Source organism: Pygoscelis adeliae, unplaced genomic scaffold, assembly GCF_000699105.1.
Source record: "Pygoscelis adeliae isolate BGI_AS28 unplaced genomic scaffold, ASM69910v1 Scaffold66, whole genome shotgun sequence".
Classification (NCBI taxonomy): domain Eukaryota; kingdom Metazoa; phylum Chordata; class Aves; order Sphenisciformes; family Spheniscidae; genus Pygoscelis; species Pygoscelis adeliae.
In genome coordinates this window covers 9,475,455-9,495,199 of record NW_008825167.1, presented here as the reverse complement: position 1 = coordinate 9,495,199, position 19,745 = coordinate 9,475,455, and the positions used below count along the sequence as shown (strand labels likewise).

General features: G+C 38.6%; 1 protein-coding gene across 1 annotated transcript in view; it reads left to right on the top strand.

Annotated features, from left to right (window-relative positions):
- Nucleotides 1-19,745, top strand: part of SORCS2 (sortilin-related VPS10 domain containing receptor 2) — a 417,623-nt gene that overhangs the window by 286,533 nt on the left and 111,345 nt on the right. The window contains exons 4-5 of the mRNA XM_009328890.1: nt 9,786-9,950; nt 15,324-15,397. Of these exons, the coding sequence (XP_009327165.1) occupies nt 9,786-9,950; nt 15,324-15,397 (239 nt within the window). The remainder of the gene's footprint in view (nt 1-9,785; nt 9,951-15,323; nt 15,398-19,745) is intronic.

The following is a 19,745-nucleotide window of genomic DNA, read 5'->3' as shown; positions in this document are numbered from 1 at the left end:
GTAACCTCGGTCTGATGTTTTGAGCGCTCTGTGTAGCTGTCTGTCTTAGAAGGAAAAATAACAGTATCACCTGGATTTTCTTTTTCAGTATCAGCCATAATTCATAGCTGAATGTCTAGCAATATTCTTGCCAAGAGAAAAAGCTCCTGAAGTCTTCCTAGCTGCCTTCTAAGTCTGTAAACACACTGCCAGGATCCGAGCTCTCCCTCTTCTCATTTTCAGCAAAATATGTTTAAAAAAAAAAAATCCCCTGGATTAATTACAAACTTTTCATGAGGTTTAAATGTTAGTAAAAGTGAGAGAATGGGGATTAGTAGAAATATTTGTGCATTCATTTCATTTACTTTCCTGTTCACTTTTCAACTTTTCATTAAAATGTACTGAGAAAGAGAGCCAAAATAACACGCTTGGGAATAAACATAGAAACAATAACCCTTGCCCCTAATTTTTACCGACCTAGCAAATGAGCAAAAGAACATTGTTTCTAATTCTGTCTTGGTTTTGGTGATGTGCAGCCTTTTCTCTCTCATATATATGAGAATATGTACAGAATTACCTAAGGTTTAGTAATCATAGCATTCAACTGGGAAGATACCAAGACTTGTTCCTGCAACGACACGTGTGAGTGCTCTAACAACTGATCCACAAAGTCAGTGTCTCTGTCCCAACAAATATTTTTCTGTCTATGTGCATAAGGTGTAACAGTCCTCTCCCCCTAATTCCCTCATGGGCCTTAGAAATAATGCTGGTAAATCTTCTGATGGAAATTTTCAGCAATACATTTCAGTTATGGCAAAACGATGCTTTTCAATAGAAAAAAAAAAAGTTTTATACATCATCTTTCAGAAGCTCAAATCAACACCCATCCCAAGTACACCTGGAGAAAACTAGCACAATGAGTGCCAGGTATGTGCATTTACTAAAACCCTGCCTCAATATAAAATGGGTACTTTACAACTGCAAAAATCTAAGCCCTGATGGAGAAAGGTTTATTATCTGCAGCGCTCCTAGAATCAGGCACAGCAGTACTGTATGCTTCCGAATATAAAAGCTCTATTCTTCAGTGAAGTCCTTTTTCTATTAATGAGATTCGCCCTAATGGGACCAAAAATTACTTTAAAAGACATTTCCTTTCTGCTTTTCAAGGGCTTTTTTCCAGTCCATTTGGACTGGATATCAAAGATAAGGGGAAATATTTCAATAGCAAGAGCTTTTATAATTGAGCTTTGTAGCCTACATAATGGAGATATGGCCAAATTCAAGTGAAAAATAATTACTGTTTTTCCAGGGCTTGCTTCTGCTGCTCTGCCTCCCTTTCTTCTCCCCTTTCCATTTTCCCCTTCAAAACCACATAATCAGTTGTGCCTTACATATGAAAGACTTGCTCAGCGCAGCTCTTTCCTCCAGGTTTGTATTTTCCCCTGTGGTCTAGGAGAGAAGAGCTGTTCAATCTTTAACTACCCCCAGACCTCCATTAAGGAGAGCGCCTACAGTTCTCAAGGAAGCAGGTGCTTCCTGAAGGGTAAGGACTTTAACATCTCACTTCATAGTGCCAGCTACCCCTTTAGATATGGGAACAGACAAATTCAAAATACAGTGTGAGACACATCTGAGAGACTTTGTAGATGATGCTAAGATGGGCATGATGTTTTCCACTCTTAAGGAACCTCTCCCAATCCCTAGAGCCTTTCAAAGCTCTCCGTGATTTCAGCCAGCTGCTTCAGCAACTTTGGATGTAGCCCGTAGTGTTGCATCTGTGTGTATTTGCAGATGCGCGCGCGCGCACACACACACACACACAGGGGTTTGGAAAATGCTACTTATTCTTTATGATTTGTAACAGAGTTGTTAAGTACATTGATCTCCATAAGAAGTGCTCTATAAAATTGGGAGAGAGGGGAACAGAGGTGCTTGAAGTTGATGCCTCAACTGGTGTTAGGGATATCTTGGGAACGTTATGGGATGGCCTTTGGCTGTGAGAACACCGGGAACCTGTTGAGTATTTGGGATTGGAGGGGACAACTTGTGCAAAGTGAGATTCCCCAGAGTAATGTTTTGAGAGCTCCCCTCTTCCAGTCTTCCCAGAAAATTCTTATGCAGCCTTATAGTAGAACTGAGTTTCATAATAAAAGCCCAAAAGGCACACTTGTAATATTATTAAGGCGGATGAGTGTTTTACCTATTACACAAGATGATGAGGTCCTGATCAATCCCATATGACTGATATTTTTAACCACCACAACTGCCTTTCTTTTCTTCGTATTTTCTCCCTGTCCACTACTTACCATCCATGTAATTTTTCTTTGAGCTTAGTGCAGTTTTTGCTGCCGACAAAAGAATGGCTGGTGACTAGGAACTGTTTGACCTGTTTCTGCATTAAATTAGATCAACACACATATGCAGTCATTTGTTGTGAATCCATTATCCAATGTGGGAAGCATTGTTTTGTATATTTGCTCTGTGATGTCTTCAGGCAGAAAATATTTGCAGGTTTATTGGAGGTCTGCAAAATAACTTCTTGAATTAGATTAGTCTGTGAATGCCCAAGCTAAAAAGATCAGTGTGTGCCTGTTCTGTCTGGGAAATACTAATGTTTGTGGAGATGTTGGTGAGAAAGAGTGAAACTTGCCCATTTCTGCTGTGCAATCCAACTCCCTTTTTTTTCCTCCAAGTCATGCAAAATCTCCTTATTTTATGGACAATATGAAACCTGGTTAGGGAACATTCCCCTGCTGTGACAAGAATTGACGCTATGCCTCCCCCAGTGCTGTTTCCCACTCAAACTGCTGATTTTGAGTATGCTGGGGAAGACTATCCGATTTAGTTCCTGGTATACTGGAATGCTTAGTTCTAAATGAAACCATTTGAATATGTAAAGATATCAATATGATGATAATCCCACAAAATACCTCAACATTAAGTTTTGCTCTTTTTAGATGTAGGAACTGTACAAAGGGTACATTAAATGATCACTTTTGCTGAAGAATTAGCAATAGCCAGGCTAACATTGGACCTGGCATGAAGACCAAAGGACACTTCTGTTTTCACTTCAAACAGAGACAAAAAAGTAGTATCTGTAACAAATAGTATTAGGTTCCTTTATGTCAACCTTAGGTACCTAATAAAGCTTCTGTTCCTCTCAGTGTAAGTTCAACCTATGCCCAGAGATCCACTGGATATATTAAAGATATTCCTTATTAATTAACTACTTGCTCATAACAGTACCAACATAATTTGCAGAAGATAAACAATGTATGTGTATCTTAGCTTTGCAAGATAGCTACATATAACACTAAAAAAACTAGCTATTAAAGAAAGGACTGTCTATGAAGATGTTGAGTACCGTTACTCCTCTCCCTCTGCTGTGGCCTTTGGCATATTCACACCTCTCTCAGTACGTTGCAGGAATACCAGATTTGCTTAATATGTGCCAGATTTTTAGAATTATTGGGCTGACAGCACGAGTTACTGCTCTGAAATGTTTTCAAACAGAACATTCTTTATGAAAATTTGGGCTGCCACACTAGTCAAGTGGCAACAATTTTTTGGTTTCAGCAGGTTATAGATGGATGAGGTTTGTTCCCATGGAGGCAAGTGGTAATGATCAGCTTGCTTATCCTGCCCGAAACTTCTCTAAATAAGAAGACTGAAGAATTGAGTTGTAATTGGTATCCCCTAGAGAGTTGGCATAATCAGCATCTTTGAGGTGTTCAGTTATAGAGATCAGGCAGATTTAGATATATACCGGTTGCCAACAAGTGCAGCAGGGCAGGATTTTTCAGGCTGGTCATCGACATCAGTCAGAACTTTTGTAGCTGTTTCTCTGTGGGCATTCATTATTATGATATGTAACCACCCTTAAGCTTGCTTCCACTACAGTGAATGCCCTAGAGGAAAGCCAACTATTTCAAAACTATATCCTTTTATGATCAGGTTATATCATTTCAGGCTTGCCTCATTGCAGTGTGAGCCAGTTGTTCTCCATCCAGTTGCTCTGAACACATTTTTCTGTTAAGGTGCTAACTCTGATATTCATTCCCTCTTCAGCATGTCTCATGTGTTACCAACTGCTCCAGTTGGTAACCAGCTCATTTTAAGATCCTAACCTCTTAATAGTCACTCCACATCCTAAAGTGCTTAATACGTTGCTGGTACTAGATAAATAATATTACCGCTTCAGTTGTGATATTCCAAATGATTAATGAGCTGACCACAACATAGGGGAGACGAAACTGTAATACATGATTTCCATTAGCCCCACCAGGATTGCTTCATATGGCCTTTGATTGTATCCTGAGATTATGTGATCAGTGTAGCGGATATTTCTCGGGAGCCATCCTTAACATTCCCACCTTCCTTTCCCTTATGGCTGTTCTCATAGAGACTAGTTGCTGTTTTGAAATGCATCTGTGTGACAGCTTGAAAGGCACTCTTCAAGAGAAAGTAAATACAAATTCTAGAGGAAGCTGTGAATGCTTACCGTGAAAAGTAATATACTGTTCTGGGATGTATCTACATTCATGTATATATATATTCCATCAATGTGCATTTACGCAATTCAGTTGCACACACAAGCTGATTTTCTAGCTCTTGTTAATTTTCAGTGATTCATTAGTGATTAGATTCACTAATAACTAACATTTTTGAAGATTGATTGTTAGGTGCAACTTCCAGGGAAAATCTACAAGATTAAACTGCTATCTGGAAGGCATTTTATTTTACTCTCTGCTTGGAATTACCCTGGGTTGTTTCTTTAGATATTGGTTTTACCACTGTGAGAGTAAAGGGACTATATTTCACTCTGCAGCTTTGCCACTCTTGAGTTATCAGGCCTTTCATACCATCCAAGATAAAAATCATAGCCCTTGGCAGTCCACTTTGTGTGTTTTATGAATGCCATCTGAGAAGCAACATCTCATTTACAATTGGGACCAGTAGCTAGAGTAATTTCTGTATCAGCCAAGCATATCTAATAACACATAAATAATGTAAATTGTAAAACCAAGAAAAATAGATGAGTTAGTTCCTTAATCTGAAAAATGTTGAGGGTGTGACTGCAGTGCTGTAAAGCGCTATGAATACTGCCCCGAGATTGGCAGGACTGCTACAGAGAATATTTATCTTCAAAACTCATGTAGGCACACAGGTTTATGTGATGGTATCACTAGGAGTTTGGTGCTGCCTTGTGCCCAGAAGTCTTGTCTCCAGTTTAGCTGAGAACCTTCATTTAGGCATTAACATTACATGCTCTTAATGGAAATTAATTGACCTTAGTGGGCATGGCTCATAAGGTTGCATCATTAAGGTTTTTGCTGGAGTCGGTCCAGGACTCTTTAGGATTGAATCCCCATAGCCAAATCCTCTGTGTCTAATGGGAGTTCAGTCTACAGGAGGGGACTGAAGAGGTGTAGGTGGTTCCTGGGCATGCTTGGCCTCTCAGTCCATGGCTGCTGTGTGCTTAAATGAAGAGTTTCTGTATTTTGATTTCTCACTCAGCCCAAAGGAGGTTTTTGGTCAGTTTAGAGTGCTCAGGAATATGAGGTGTCTTGATTTCTGACCATCTGCAGGATTATAGAATTAAAAAATGGTGTGTCTCATCTCTCTCACCACTTACTGCAGAAATCTCCTGTGGCAAGTCAGATGCTGTGAGTCTAGAAATTTCTTTGTGATTGACATTTTGACATTTTATTTTTTCCTATTTTAATACTAGAGAAACAGAAAGGAAAATAAAAGCTAGAATTAAAACTAAGATCGGTTGCTGAAGCTGAAAGAGACAGCACAAATGTAATATGTTAGAAGATTGCCTTGTTTTAGAGAAAGTGCTGATTAAGATCAAATGTATCTTGAGCTTACATTTTGATTGGACCTAAACTGAGGGGAGGGGGGGTTGTATTTCAGACACAGTGCAAATGATGCATGTTAATATCCTGTGTTTATTGCCACTTGAAATTACAGCATAGCTTTGAATTGCTGCCAAATCTACAGTTAAGACTCCCTAGTAATCACTATGATTATTCTGAGTGTTCACTGTAATAGTGGAAGAAGTATGACACGCAAGCTACTGTAGCCTAAGCTGTCAGAGTATTTTTATCCTTTGGGGCTCAGCTTGTGATTCCACCCAGTAGAGGGAATAGTTAGACATGCACATTGGCCAATAAATCCTGAAAGAGAGATTAAATAAATGGATTTAATTATGTTATTTTCAGATTTATTTGGCTTTTATATTACCCCCTGCCTCGCTCACTTTTCCTGAAATGAGGAAAAGCGTAGCTTTTCTTTATTTTTGGAATGCTTTATTTTATGAGAAATATTTTCTGCTTTCCTCCTTGTTGATCCACACCATATCCTATTTCTACTCATTTTCTTTACAATCCATGTGATAGTTCATCTCCTTGAAATATTCTTTTACCTCCGCTTAACTATTGGAAGTTGTAGATTTACGTCTGATCTGAATGTATACACATGTGTTATTGTGGTTTATTTAGCTGATGGGAGATTAAGAAGTGAGGTCAGGGATAAACAGCATAATATAAAGCTACAATTTACTAAAAAAAAAAAAAATTAGAGTCTCACAAGAGGGAGAAATGCTCTGTAAAAAGTTGTTTAAAAGAAGCTTAAATGAAATTTAGATGTTATTAAAATCTGTCCTGGTTTTTGGATACACGATTATTCAAGCAAGTAGTTGTTTATTTTGAGTTAAAACCCTCAGCGATCACTGCTAGTCAGCTCTCCAGATAGAATGTCCCAGTTGCATCCCTTCATCAGTTGCTGGCAGGAAGGTTTTGCTATTTGTTCCACTTGCAAAGTAAATAAAACTTGTTATGGAAAGCATTTAATGTGGGTACAATATTTACTCTGGAATATTTTCCTCAATAAGTAGCGTTAGCCAGCAGGCAAGTCTGAGCATGCAGTGTGCTAGCTGTGGGAAGAAAATCTGTATGCCTGGCATGTAATGATCAGTTTAAACTATTGAAATATAAATCAGAACACTGAGTGAAATTCCAAAATATTTTGTTAAATGAATTATGATGTGTGTGTGGATAAAAGTATAGTTAGGGACTCTGCCATATATGCTTAGATGTCTACAATCTATTTTTCTGATGGATTTAACTCTGAAAGATACATAATATTTTTGAAGGACAGCATTAGCAAATATCACAGCGTGTTTGCGTTTTTGACTTCAGTTTCTAGAATGGTGTTCTCTGCAAGCTGCTCTTGGGTCCTCATTATGAAACTTAGATGTGCCTATACTCAGGGTTCATTAGCAGTGAAAACCACCCCCAAATTTATAAACCTAATTCCTTTATTATTTTGAGGTCAATATTTTGGTATTTTTGGAAGCGTAAGATTTATTGTGCCGGAAAGAGAAAGCAAGACAATAGTGCTGTAGTCCAGAGATTACTGTTCTGTACAAGTGCAGTTTATGCCTTTTCTGGAGTATATGCCATACTGATTTCTTGTCGTAGTTGTATTCATTTTTAAAAACACTAACAGGAGAGAATGAAGATAATGTTATTTACAGAAAGTGTTGTTTGGACTAGAAGACTGTATCCAAAGATACTAAGCTTTCTATACGGAATTACTGCTGTACTGCTTCTAGTGATACAGCATGGAAGGACATGTACGCACTGCAAGCTAAGCATGGGTGTCAGGACCAGCCTTGTGCATGTGTTAAAATGCGAGGACGTGCCTGGACTTAGGAATTGTGGAGCTCGCACTGCAGCCTTGCTTGTGGCATTTACTTTAGCCCAGGACTGGGTCCTTCTTTCTGTGATCTGGTCAGGAACCAGCAGGATTGAGTGCTATGTAGCTCACTCAGCGTGCAGATAGTTTGAATTCATTTATTTCCAAGAAAAACTAGATGTTTTGAGCCTGACTTGCAGATGGTAGTGTGGATTTACTAGTACAAATCTCTGTGCTGGGCACAAATGCTTCTTCACTCGACCTTGCGATGCAAGCAAAGGGACAGGGCAGCACACGGCAGCACATTCAATTTTAGGTTGATGTTGTGCCCTCTGCAGAAAACTTGCCAAATGAGTGTGTTACAAGAGTCTTTGAATGCTATCTAGGCCACCAGCAGCATACTTGGAGTGTATAGAGAAATAAATTAAGCAGATACTGTTTGAAGAGTTTACCAAGAAACAGGAAGCCATTGGATACAGTAGGAATAAGCGATGGCATTTGTGAAGGTATCATTTATGGAGGCTTTCCAATAAAAATGAGACAGTTTCCTACTCTTGGGTAAAGTATATCATTAAAAAAAATACAAGATCATAGCAAGGTTATGGGTTATTATCTCGCTCTTCTTACTGACCTAGTCGTACAGCTAATAGAAGTAGGTTTGGCTTAATATATGCTTTAGTGTGGGGTTTCAGCGGTGGACCATGGACCCTGAAGTATGTGCGGTCGTCTCTCTTGTTCAGCAGTGTACTTTGATATGTGCCTTATTTTAGGTATATGAAAGCTATGCGGAAATTAGTGCAACTGTGTATGTGCTTCAAGTACAAGTGCGCATGCTTAAGTAACCTGTCAAAGTAGAGCATCTACAAATACTGTATTTATAGTTTTTCCCCCAAGACCAATTGCAGTAAAAGTCCAGCTGTCATATCTGTGTAATTCATTAGAAATTTCAAATTTTTAACTTCAGCTTTACTCTAAAAAAGTGACTACATTAAAATTGTACTGTTTTGTCTAATGTATTTCCTTCTCTGTATTCACATTATTGTAATTCTGTTTGCATAACTCGTTGCCATTTATCTCTGTAAGCAATTTACAGTCACTGTATCACAGTGATCAGGATTCTGTGATGTCTTCTGCATTATTTGCTGAATATTCTAAATACATTTTGAATTCAGCATTTATTTATTTTTTTAATTGTTTTTGAAGTGTGAGCCAAATAGAGCCCAGCTGGGCTTTGAAAATCCATGGGTTTTTTTGTAAGCTATCAGTTAATAAAGGCACCTTTTTGAATGCAAACTGGGCCTGTTTGATCTGGAAAGACAATAAAAATGGTTCCTCACACTGGCATTTTTAGAACCATGCTATACCATGCAGGCCAACTGCAAAAGCTGAAGAAGTTGAAGAGTGAAATTCTGATTAGATTATGTGGGGAATTTCTTTGTTGCTGAAAGCCTGACATGAAGTTCACACAAGGAGACAGCTCAAGCTATTACTATGTTTGAGTCAAAGTATTACCTGGACCTGAGAAAGAACTGCAAATAATTGATTGGTATATTTTTCTGCATCAAAGTGAATTGCCGTTTTATCCGAAATGTGTCAGCAGGAGGAAGCAATGGGGAGGTGTTATAAACTAGTTCTTTCTCCTGGGTCATTCTTCTGATATAACAGTGATGATTTTTACATTTAGTATTTATAAAGGCAGCCTCTCTAGATAAAGTGATGTATTTATATGAACATGTTAAATGAGTCATTACCAGTATTAATACTTTTTTGGTTAGTCTGAAGATTTTCTCATGTGTGGGCTCATGAACCTTGCACGAAGACCAAAATGCAAGGTAGTCATTTTGTGTAGAGATGAGGGGTGTGGTCAATTTGGTGTGATTTGCAAGAGACGTTATAGAATTTAACATTCACAGATTTGGTCAGGGAAGATTAATAGGATCTTGCAGTCCTTACCTCTTAGATGCTTTTGAGTTTCTTGTCCATAAAATTTTGATAGGTAAGGTATGTACAAAATCTGACATTTACACAAGAAAAATAAGGCTGTGTTGTCTGTTATAGAGAAAACAGTCTTCTGAATATATGTTGTCGGTTTTATCTTTTAGATAATTCTTGTAAGTTCTTCCCATAATGACCGTGACCAAAGCCTTTTCATAAGCACGGATGAAGGAGCCACTTTCCAGAAACAACCCATTACTTTCTTTGTGGAAACTCTCCTTTTTCACCCGAAAGAAGAAGATAAAGTACTTGCTTATACCAAGGAAGGCAAGGTAAAACTTGAAGATATTGCATTTGTTTGAAATTTAGGAATTACTTTGTTAAGGAGATATAAAACAGTTATTATACGCTGATTAGTGTTGGGTTTTATGAAATATCAGCTGCCCAGAAGGGAACCATATTCGTTTTTTGAGAGGCTTATTTAAGTATTTATTGTATTCATGTCCAAATCTTTGCTTTTACAGTAATTTCAATCCTGGCATTTTCAGTTGATATGGATATTAGTAATATTTATCCTCCTGTACAATATAGTTAAATACTACCTCTGGAATGTGCTCCTTCCTAGAAAGTGACCATAAGCAATTGCTCTATAATTTATAGTGTAGTAGAAAGTTAACGAAGCTGAAATAGTGCCTCCAAAGGCCATTCATGGGATGTAAAATAAAGTAATATAAAATAAACTGCACAGTTGTACAGCAGAAGAGGATTTGGGGAATCACTGAGTCTGGCGAAATGTAGAATAATTCTCCCTCTCATTATGTATTTATACCACTTTCAGATTCAGGAGTTGTATCATGTGGTTTGTAAATTTTGACCATCTTTCAGATTTTACGGTTAATTTATAAAGTCATTTTTCTGGATGGGTTAGGCTAAACACTGATGAGTGAGCACACAGTCTGTATGTGTGTCGTTCACCTCTTTTTCACAGTGCCAAAATTGTAGCTGTAAAGTCACTGTGATTCTGGTCCCAGTAGTGGTCTTGACTCACCTCCATCATTACTCCTGTTACAAGCTGAGATTAGATGAACTCGAGTCCATTTTAATTCTTGTTAGACTTCACAGAAGGTTTATATTTAGGTGGTGAGAGTAGTCAGAGCAAGTTTTTCATGCTGCAACCAACTACTGCACTGATTTCAGTGATGTTATATCAAGTCGTCATCCTTTGGGATATTTTCTGGGACATATAAATTAATAGCTGATCCCAAAACAATTCATGTTTACAGGCATTTGCAAATAAGGATAGAACTAGAATAAAAATATAGCAAACCAAACTCAGTCACAAATTACATGAAATATTTTACTTAGCAGCTTCAATTTGAAATCCTAACACAATTACAAATGTGTTGAATGCATGTTATGTAAACCAAAGACTTCAGGGAAGCCTGAAGTTATGAAAAGCCTGTCTTATGAAAAAGCTCTTTTTTCACTTTGACTTTTGTTTCTGATGATAGATATAATTCCTGAATTTTGTGTAGTTAGAAGATGAAATGTCTTGAAAAACTAAATGGCAGAAATGTTTAAGTGTATTGAAGAAGATGACCAGCCACAACAAGTGTGTAGAAATATTTGCCAGGAAAGAGAAGGGGGCAGGAGCACCAAGTGAAGCATTTGCTTCGTGTTTTGATGAATTATGCGTGATAGGGAGATTTTCAGGCAATTGATACTTGGATCATCTTCCAAATGGGGTGATACTATTATTTGCCACATCTAAAAAGTGACTGGACAAAAAAACCTACATAATATTCAGTAAAGAATAGCTCTGCATTAGTAGCAGGAAGGGTTAGGCAATCTGATAGACTTTTCTCAGGCTTTCAATATGACATCATAAAGGCTTACTGGACAAGTCCTACATCTTTATCTAAGATGTGTAGGAATGAAGGATGCCTTTGACTATAACTGGGTCAGTAACCTGCTTAAATTTTGTATAAGTTCTGATATATTTGGCCTGGCCAGGGATATGAAGATGAAGTGATGTTGGCAAAGGAGGAGCTGTAAATGAAAATTGCAACTTGACATAAAAAGAGGTCACTGTACTAAAATCAATGGTCTTGAGAGATAGTGTTGATCTGAATTTGGCCTAAGGAGATGGTATACTCTAGGCTTTTGAGTTAAGTAACTTTATGTTCAGTGAAAGAAATCCTGATCAGTGTAGTATCAGGATGTAACACAATCTAAAACTCAGGAGAAGCCGTTACCTCCTGTAACTCAAATGATTTCTTAAAAAGGCAGTTTTGAGAATACAAGGAATACAGGATCACGTCCTTTGTAAATAGCAATCAGGCTTCTCTGTCTACGGGAGCATCGCGGCCTTTCTCACACCTTCTGATTTGATTTAGAGCTTATTTTATATTGCAAAATATGCATTATTCTTTCATTCAGAGCCCTAGATTCTGTTTAAATAAAGCTCTAGCCTCTAGCTGACACTATAAATGAATGCAAATCCAGTCAATGTGGTTGGATTAATCCATTTACTGCCTCAAATCTATACTTTCTTTTTCTGGCTACCTCAGTTATAATGAATAACAATCAGCTGTTGACTGAGTCTATATAAATGCTTCTGGATTTTTTTAAAACTCAACAGGGATGCGGTAGATTTTAATCATTTGGAAACTGAAAAGATTAAAGAATGGCAAAACATTTTCAATTTTTAAAAAGAGTGATTCCACACATTTATTACACGGGTGGCAATAAACAGAATTATAACATCTATTAGATGTGTTTGCTGAAGCCAGAGATTTTAGCTGTCCACTAATATAACTGTTTTCACGTCATATCTAATCTCATTTAGTAGCTTTATCGTATCTACCTGTTAAAAACCAAAACACATATGGGTCATTTTTTTAATCAAAGGAAGTTGAGTGTATGCATTAGTTAGTTACCCCTTTTTTTTTTTTATTTGTCTCAAATAGTGCATCAGTTAAAAATTCCTCTCAGTTTGAATGTGCCTTATCAGTCCTATTTCACTCTTCCTTGCAGTAAGATTGCAAGGGCTTCCCCCTACACTAAACCAAACCATTCATAAGCTCCCAGACTTCAGTCTTAAATGTATGTGAGGGGAGGTATTTTGGGTTTGGTGGTGGAGGTTTGAGTTTGGTTTGGTCTCTTTTGGCCCCTACTGCACAGGCATCACTGTTCTAACGGCAGGAATTTTCTCTCACTTTCTTCTGAAATTCATCCATGACAAAATTATATCCCTTTGTTCATGTGCCAGTGTTGTCCCTTATCCTAAATAGCTCTTCTCCCTCTTGCCAGGAAACTCTGAATTCTTGGCTGTCTTTGCTGCTTGGACACTAGGGTTAGGGCAGTGTCTTAAATGATCATCTCTTCCAGATTTATATCAGTCTACTGAGGCAGGTAACTAGCTGAAGAGGGTCCACCCTTTTAGAAAGATGGTCAAACCACTGGTTATCTTTTCTGTAATGCCTGTGGTGACAAATGTTTGAAGAAGCAGCTTAGGTTCTCCATCCTGCACAGTCTAGCCCATTCAAAGCCACATCCCTCCCTTCCAGGAGGTTGCTCTAAGCTATATGCTATAAAATACACTGGTTGTAGCAAGCCCTAACCCACATAATAAAACTAAGATCAGAAGGTTAGCAGAGAAATCGGGAGCCTGGCTCTGCAGCCTCATCATTAAAGTATTTAGATCTGAGGTTGAAGACTTTTTGATCCCTGATCATTTCTGTCTATGCGTTGACTGAGTGAATACTAAAGTAAGCAATCCGAGTCCTGACTGTACGTTCTTACCTGCACTGTGGTCTACCTGCTTTAATTGAGCATGCAGTGGGACAAAGCCCAGTCATTGTGAAGTGCAGAGTAACTGGGAAATACTGTTTTATCTCTAATTCAAATTTTAGTAAATTTACCCATAGAGTTTATGCCGAGATAAGTTACCTCAGCTTTTACATACTAATATTGCCATTTTTCTGTAGTGAAACATAATACGTAATTGGGGGGAGGGGGGTGTTGGTGTTTCATTTGTCATTTAACCTGTCATTTTAAACCGAAAACATTTCTTACTAGTCCTCATAAAACACTTTCCCCAGAACAATCAGCAACTGAACTGGTGACTTATTCCCACATCAGAGAAGAACAGTTTTACTTGCCTTTTTTTCCCTATTAGGCATATTAGGAGAAAAGCCATCAAATGTAAATTGGATCAAATAAGAAATGCATACAGACAGCAGGGGGCTTTAAATCTGTTTTTTTAGAAGTCCGATAGATATTTCCTGTTTTAACTAGAGGAAACACATTATGAAGGCAAATGCTGAAGGAAGGGGATTTTTGAATAGCTATTTTATATCCCACTTTATTCTAGGGAAAACAGCTTTCATCTGCACTCTTGATATCCATCCATCTTATTAGCATTTGCTTTTATACCGGGGGGAACTGTTCAGAGGGAAGGTGGAGCTGGAGTCCTTCTCCTCCAGGACATCTTTTGCCTCTCTGTTGAGTGACCATTTCTCACGGGTCACAAATTGGTATCCATGAAGCCAGCCCTTAAGTGCATCTCTCCTCATCAAATCTCTTAAGCATTTCTCTAATATCTTTTGGTCCTATTTTAGCAGAGTTTTAAATCCATTAACTTCCTGGCATAAGTATTTTTGATGGAATTAAGGCTTGAAGCATAAAGGGAACATTTGTGCTTGTTTGGTCAATGAATGGGAAGAAGGAGAAGAAAAGTGTCCTTTTACCATCCTTCTTGTGTAACCATGCTGAGGTAAAAAAGAGTCTGACCCAAAATGAATTGTGAGTTGTTTTCACGGTAAACAAGGATGCCATTGGCCTTCTTGGCCCAGGCGGCCAAGAAGGCCAATGGCATCCTGGCCTGTATCAGAAATAGTGTGGCCAGCAGGAGCAGGGAAGTGATCGTGCCCCTGTACTCGGCACTGGTGCGGCCGCACCTCGAATACTGTGTTCAGTTTTGGGCCCCTCACTACAAGAAGGATGTTGAGATGTTGGAGCGTGTCCAGAGAAGGGCAACGAGGCTGGTGAGGGGTCTGGAGAACAAGTCTTATGAGGAGCGGCTGAGGGAGCTGGGGTTGTTTAGCCTGGAGAAAAGGAGGCTGAGGGGAGACCTCATTGCTCTCTACAACTACCTGAAAGGAGGTTGTAGCCAGGTGGGTGTCGGTCTCTTCTCCCAAGTAACTGGCGATAGGACGAGAGGAAATGGCCTCAAGTTGCGCCAGGGGAGGTTTAGATTGGATGTAAGGAAAAATTTCTTTACTGAAAGAGTAGTTAAACATTGGAACAGGCTGCCCAGGGAAGTGGTTGAGTCACCATCCCTGGAAGTATTTAAAAGACGTGTAGATGAGGCGCTTAGGGACATGGTTTAGTGGGCATGGTGGTGTTGGGTTGACGGTTGGACTCGATGATCTTGGAGGTCTCTTCCAACCTTAATGATTCTATGATTCTATGATTCTAAGAAGACACTGCCACTGAGTTTTGTTCATTATAGATTATATTTTAAAAGATTTTCTCTATGAAAGGTTACTACTCGGAAAAACATTGTAAAGAGCTCCTGGTAATGATTTTTTTTTTTATTGGTGTGCAAGCTGTCATTTTAATAGTGACATAGGACCTGTCTTTGAAGATGTACAACATTAACAGTTTCCTGTCATCTAATTTTATTTTTTTTTCTTTTGCAGGTTTATGTATCCATTGACTTGGGGAAAAAATGGATCCTTCTGCAGGAACGAGTTTCAAAAGATCATATTTTTTGGTAAGAATTCTGTTATTTTCCAAATAAAAAATGAACAGCAAAAGTATTTCATTCTAATCAAGAAAGATGTTTCCAGAGGTACTGATGGGGACAGTACAAGCCTTGACGTCTTTTGCAGATTGAGTATGTCAGTGTTGCTGTGTCCGCTATTGCAAATTCATACTCATGCCAGTGATCGTACCGAGTGTCAGCACATATGAGGGTTATAGGTCTGGATCTATGGAGCCCAAGATTTAAAGAAAGCTGTAATGTCCAATGAAATTGCTCTTCGTTTTACTGGTGCAATTGATCTTTAGAAAGGAGAGCAGTCTTTTTGCAGAGAAAAATCTATAACATTTTTTTAAGAGAGGTTGAATCAGACCTATTAACTGGAGTCATATATAAACTTACACTGTTAAGGAAACTGGTGAAAAATATTACTTTATCGAGTACACTTATATCAAATGATTTCATTTTCAGCTCAAATATTTTGCAGTCTCTCAAAATGTTTAAGAAGTGATTTAAGCAGGATTACAAAATGTTTGAAGAATGAGTCAATGCCTGTTTTTTATACAAATTATATTAATCTGAAAAGTGTATAACTTCTTGTACACCAAAATTAACCTTTTTGATAGTGTTTTCAATTGATTTTGCATTTAAAAATGGTCAATTTGTACACTCAACATTTATTTGATTTCTATTGAAAAAGCCAGAGGATTCCCCCTTTCACATTTTACTTCAGTGTGTAAGTATGGGCTGTGCATAACTGTATCATTACCAATAATTGGTATTTTTTATTTCAGGATTAGTCATAACATGGTAGACACTTCCGTTCCCTAAATGACTTTTGATTTTAGTTCTAGAAGGACTCTGATCTGTGTCAATTACGTAAAGTATAATTATCCATGTGTCTATGGAGCAATATCTGGCTTTCAGCAATATTTTGCGGTTTGCTAGTGGTGTTGCCAGTATTGAAATGGATTTACTTGATCTTGGTTGCAAGATTTGCTGTGTGTTTGGCATTCGTGCTGTAATCCTTGTTCTTTTCTCTTGAGTTGAAATAGATACTCATCCTGGCCATACTCGGGGAAAAACAAAACAAACAAAACCCCAGTCTGCTTAAACCGCTGGTGTAGAGGCTACAAAGCATGCAGAGCTGTTATGGTACCTACAGATACATTGGCCACTAGCCCAAAATACAACTTGGCGAGTTCAAAGGTGTGCTGGCATGTGTGCTGCTGCTGCACCTGGCCACGGGGACATGGACAGGTTAAACCCCGTTTGGAAGAGCTGGGAGCACAAGACCTAACCTTCCCTGCTGCCCTGTTGGTGTAATTATCCCTGGCCATATCAAGGGAGCTTTTTCACACTTCCAAGTGCCTCCTTTTCAATCTGCAACCTACTTACTGTCCATACTTTTAGAAGTATGAAGCTGGTTTATAGTAACCAAAAAAAAGCCTGCAGTTGGTTTATAGTAACACCCGTCTGATTTACTCCAGTTTGTCTCAGCCTTTTCTGCTGAAATACTTGAGTCAGCCTGACACTTTCTGCTTACTTGCTCCTGCAAAGTATAGCCTTGTTGAAGAACTTATTTCTACACAGCAGCTGGAGTTTCATAGGCAATACACTTTACAGGTCTCTTAACTACCACGTGAAAGGGTATAATCATTTAGAAGTAAAACAGTGGGTCAGAAATATCATGTCTGCCTTATAATTGATTTTTCCTTAGCAAGATTATACAGGGTGTAAATCAGGAGGGCATGTGGCTTTCTGTCTTTAATCAAAGAAATTTTTCAAATATATTAGGTCTGAAAACCATCAAAGTCACTAACAGGTAAGAAAGAACAGTGGAAGCCTCTCTCTTGCAGACTTGTTTAATGACGTTTTTCTTATCTGAGTCTAGGTATATTTAGCACATTTAAATTATGAAAAACGTAGCATACCACTGAAATATGTGTCAGTTTTGCTCTGACTCAAACAATCTGTCTGGTTTTTGTGTGTAAGAATTAAAGCCAGCAAGTGCATGTTAATATTAAGTCTGTATTTTGCTGTGTTTCAGAATCCTTATGTTTTCTTATATCATTCAGACGCAATCAGGGAGGTGTCCTGGATCTTCGATAGGAATAACTCCCGTGTAATACTTCAAAGTCATGGTTGTTCATAAACGTCACATTCCTCTCAGATAAGAATAATACATTCTAAGAGTCTGTACATTTATAACCATTAGAAATATTTTCTATGTTTTTGTTTTCCCCTTTTCTGTATATAGACCATTCTGATTTCTCTCAAGAACTGTATCAGCCAGCAACAGCAAGGATTTGGGAGCAGAAGTTTAGTGCCTCATCAGTACCAAATGATCCTTCTCTTAAACTTCCACAGAAATAAAGATATATAAATATATTTTACTTCTAATATCATACGGGACATTGCAATATATAAAGAATCTGCTGCAAGTGGAGGGCTGAATGTGATGGCCTCCCTGTGGAAGTTACTCTGTCATTATATGAAACTTCCCACTACCTTATGGCCTACATCACCTGAGTTATCCAAGTGCTAGATAGAAACAAGTATTTGTGTAGTTTTCAACAGGTGTCAGAACATGGGCTTTGTCATACCTTGACTATTAGGACACTCTCTGCTAAGTCCAGTATTGTTTTCTTGGCAATATATAACAACTGATGTGTTAAAGATAGATGATATGAATGCAAAGTAATTGCATGTCTCATTATAAATGAGGGCATGTGTCTTGCTGATACTGGCTGGTTGTGCTAAGAACATTTCACTGGGCAGATCTTTAGCAGATGTTTCTTCTCTGATTTCAGTTGAGCTTTACCACTGAGATTGATAATATAGCCTAAGATTTGTATTTCAGCCTGGTAACTACAAATATCAGTCATAATATTTTCCTGTGTTTTGCAAAAAAAGTTTTTCCTGTGCCTCCAGCAGCAGCCAGATCTTCATGCGTTTCCTGAAGAAGCATTTTCTTTTTTTACTCAACGAAAATCTAAATGCGATTCATTTAATGGAATGTATTATGCATTTATATTAGGGGAAGGTCAGTAGGGACAGAGTATTTTAAACTATTTATGTTCAGATCTTACATTGTGGGTTTATAAGCAATATATTAAAATCATCTTCTAGGCTTTATTTGCTTTTCAAGTGTTCTGGACCATCTCTTAAGTATCTTTGCAGATTTAATGTATGGAATTTGGTCTTTCATGGTAGTGGAACTAATGGAAAGATTATTGGTATCAGTGGAAAGTGTATACTACCATCTCTATTTCAGGAGCACAGAGTATTTTCTTCCCATCTGTGATACAGTGTGGCATTTTCTTACCCTCTCACAGCTCTTTTCCCAATTTGTTTCATTTATTCTTTCGCATCTTAGGAGGCAAAACAGGCTTCCTAGAGCGGTGGTCAATGCCCCAAGCCTGTCAGTGTTTAAGAGGCATTTGGACAATGCCCTAAACAACATGCTGTAACTTTTTGGTCAGCCCTGAAGTGGTCAGGCAGTTGGACTAGGTGATTGTTATAGGTCCCTTCCAACTGAAAATATTCTATTCTATTCTAAAAACAGAAGAGCTGTAAGGCTGCAGATAGATGTAAAGATGGTTACAAAACAGATGTATACTAGAAATTTCTTTATTTTTCTTGGGTTGTTTTCTCATTCAAGTTGAAATGAAAAACTCAAAATATAGGGCGGGGGGGGACGGGACTGTTCAGAAAATATGGAAATACTGGAAGTAATCCATATAAAGATCCTTAGGGCACCAAGGAGGACGCACAGCAAGCTCACTACCCTGGACTTCAGGAGAGCGGATTTTGGCCTCTTCAGGGATCTGCTTGGTAGAGTGCCATGGGACAAAGCCCTGGAGGGAAGAGGGACCCAAGAAAGCTGGGTAATATTCAAGTATCACCTCCTCCAAGCTCAGGAGCGATGCATCCCAACAAAGAGGAAGTCTGGCAAAAACACCAGGAGGCCTGCATGGATGAACAAGGAGCTCCTGGACAAACTCAAACACAAAAAGGAAGCCTACAGAGGGTGGAAGCAAGGACAGGCAGCCTGGGAGGAATACAGGGAAATTGTCCGAGCAGCCAGGGACCAGGTTAGGAAAGCTAAAGCCCTGATAGAATTAAATCTGGCCAGGGACGTCAAGGGCAACAAGAAAAGATTCTACAGGTACGTCAGGGATAAAAGGAAGACAAGGGAAAATGTCGTCCCTCTCCAGAACGAAATGGGAGACCTGGTTACCCGGGACACGGAGAAGGCGGAGGTACTCAATGACTTTTTTGCCTCGGTCTTCACTGGGAAGTGCTCGAGCCTCACCGCCCAAGGCGCAGAAGGCAAAGGTGGGGACTGGGAGAATGA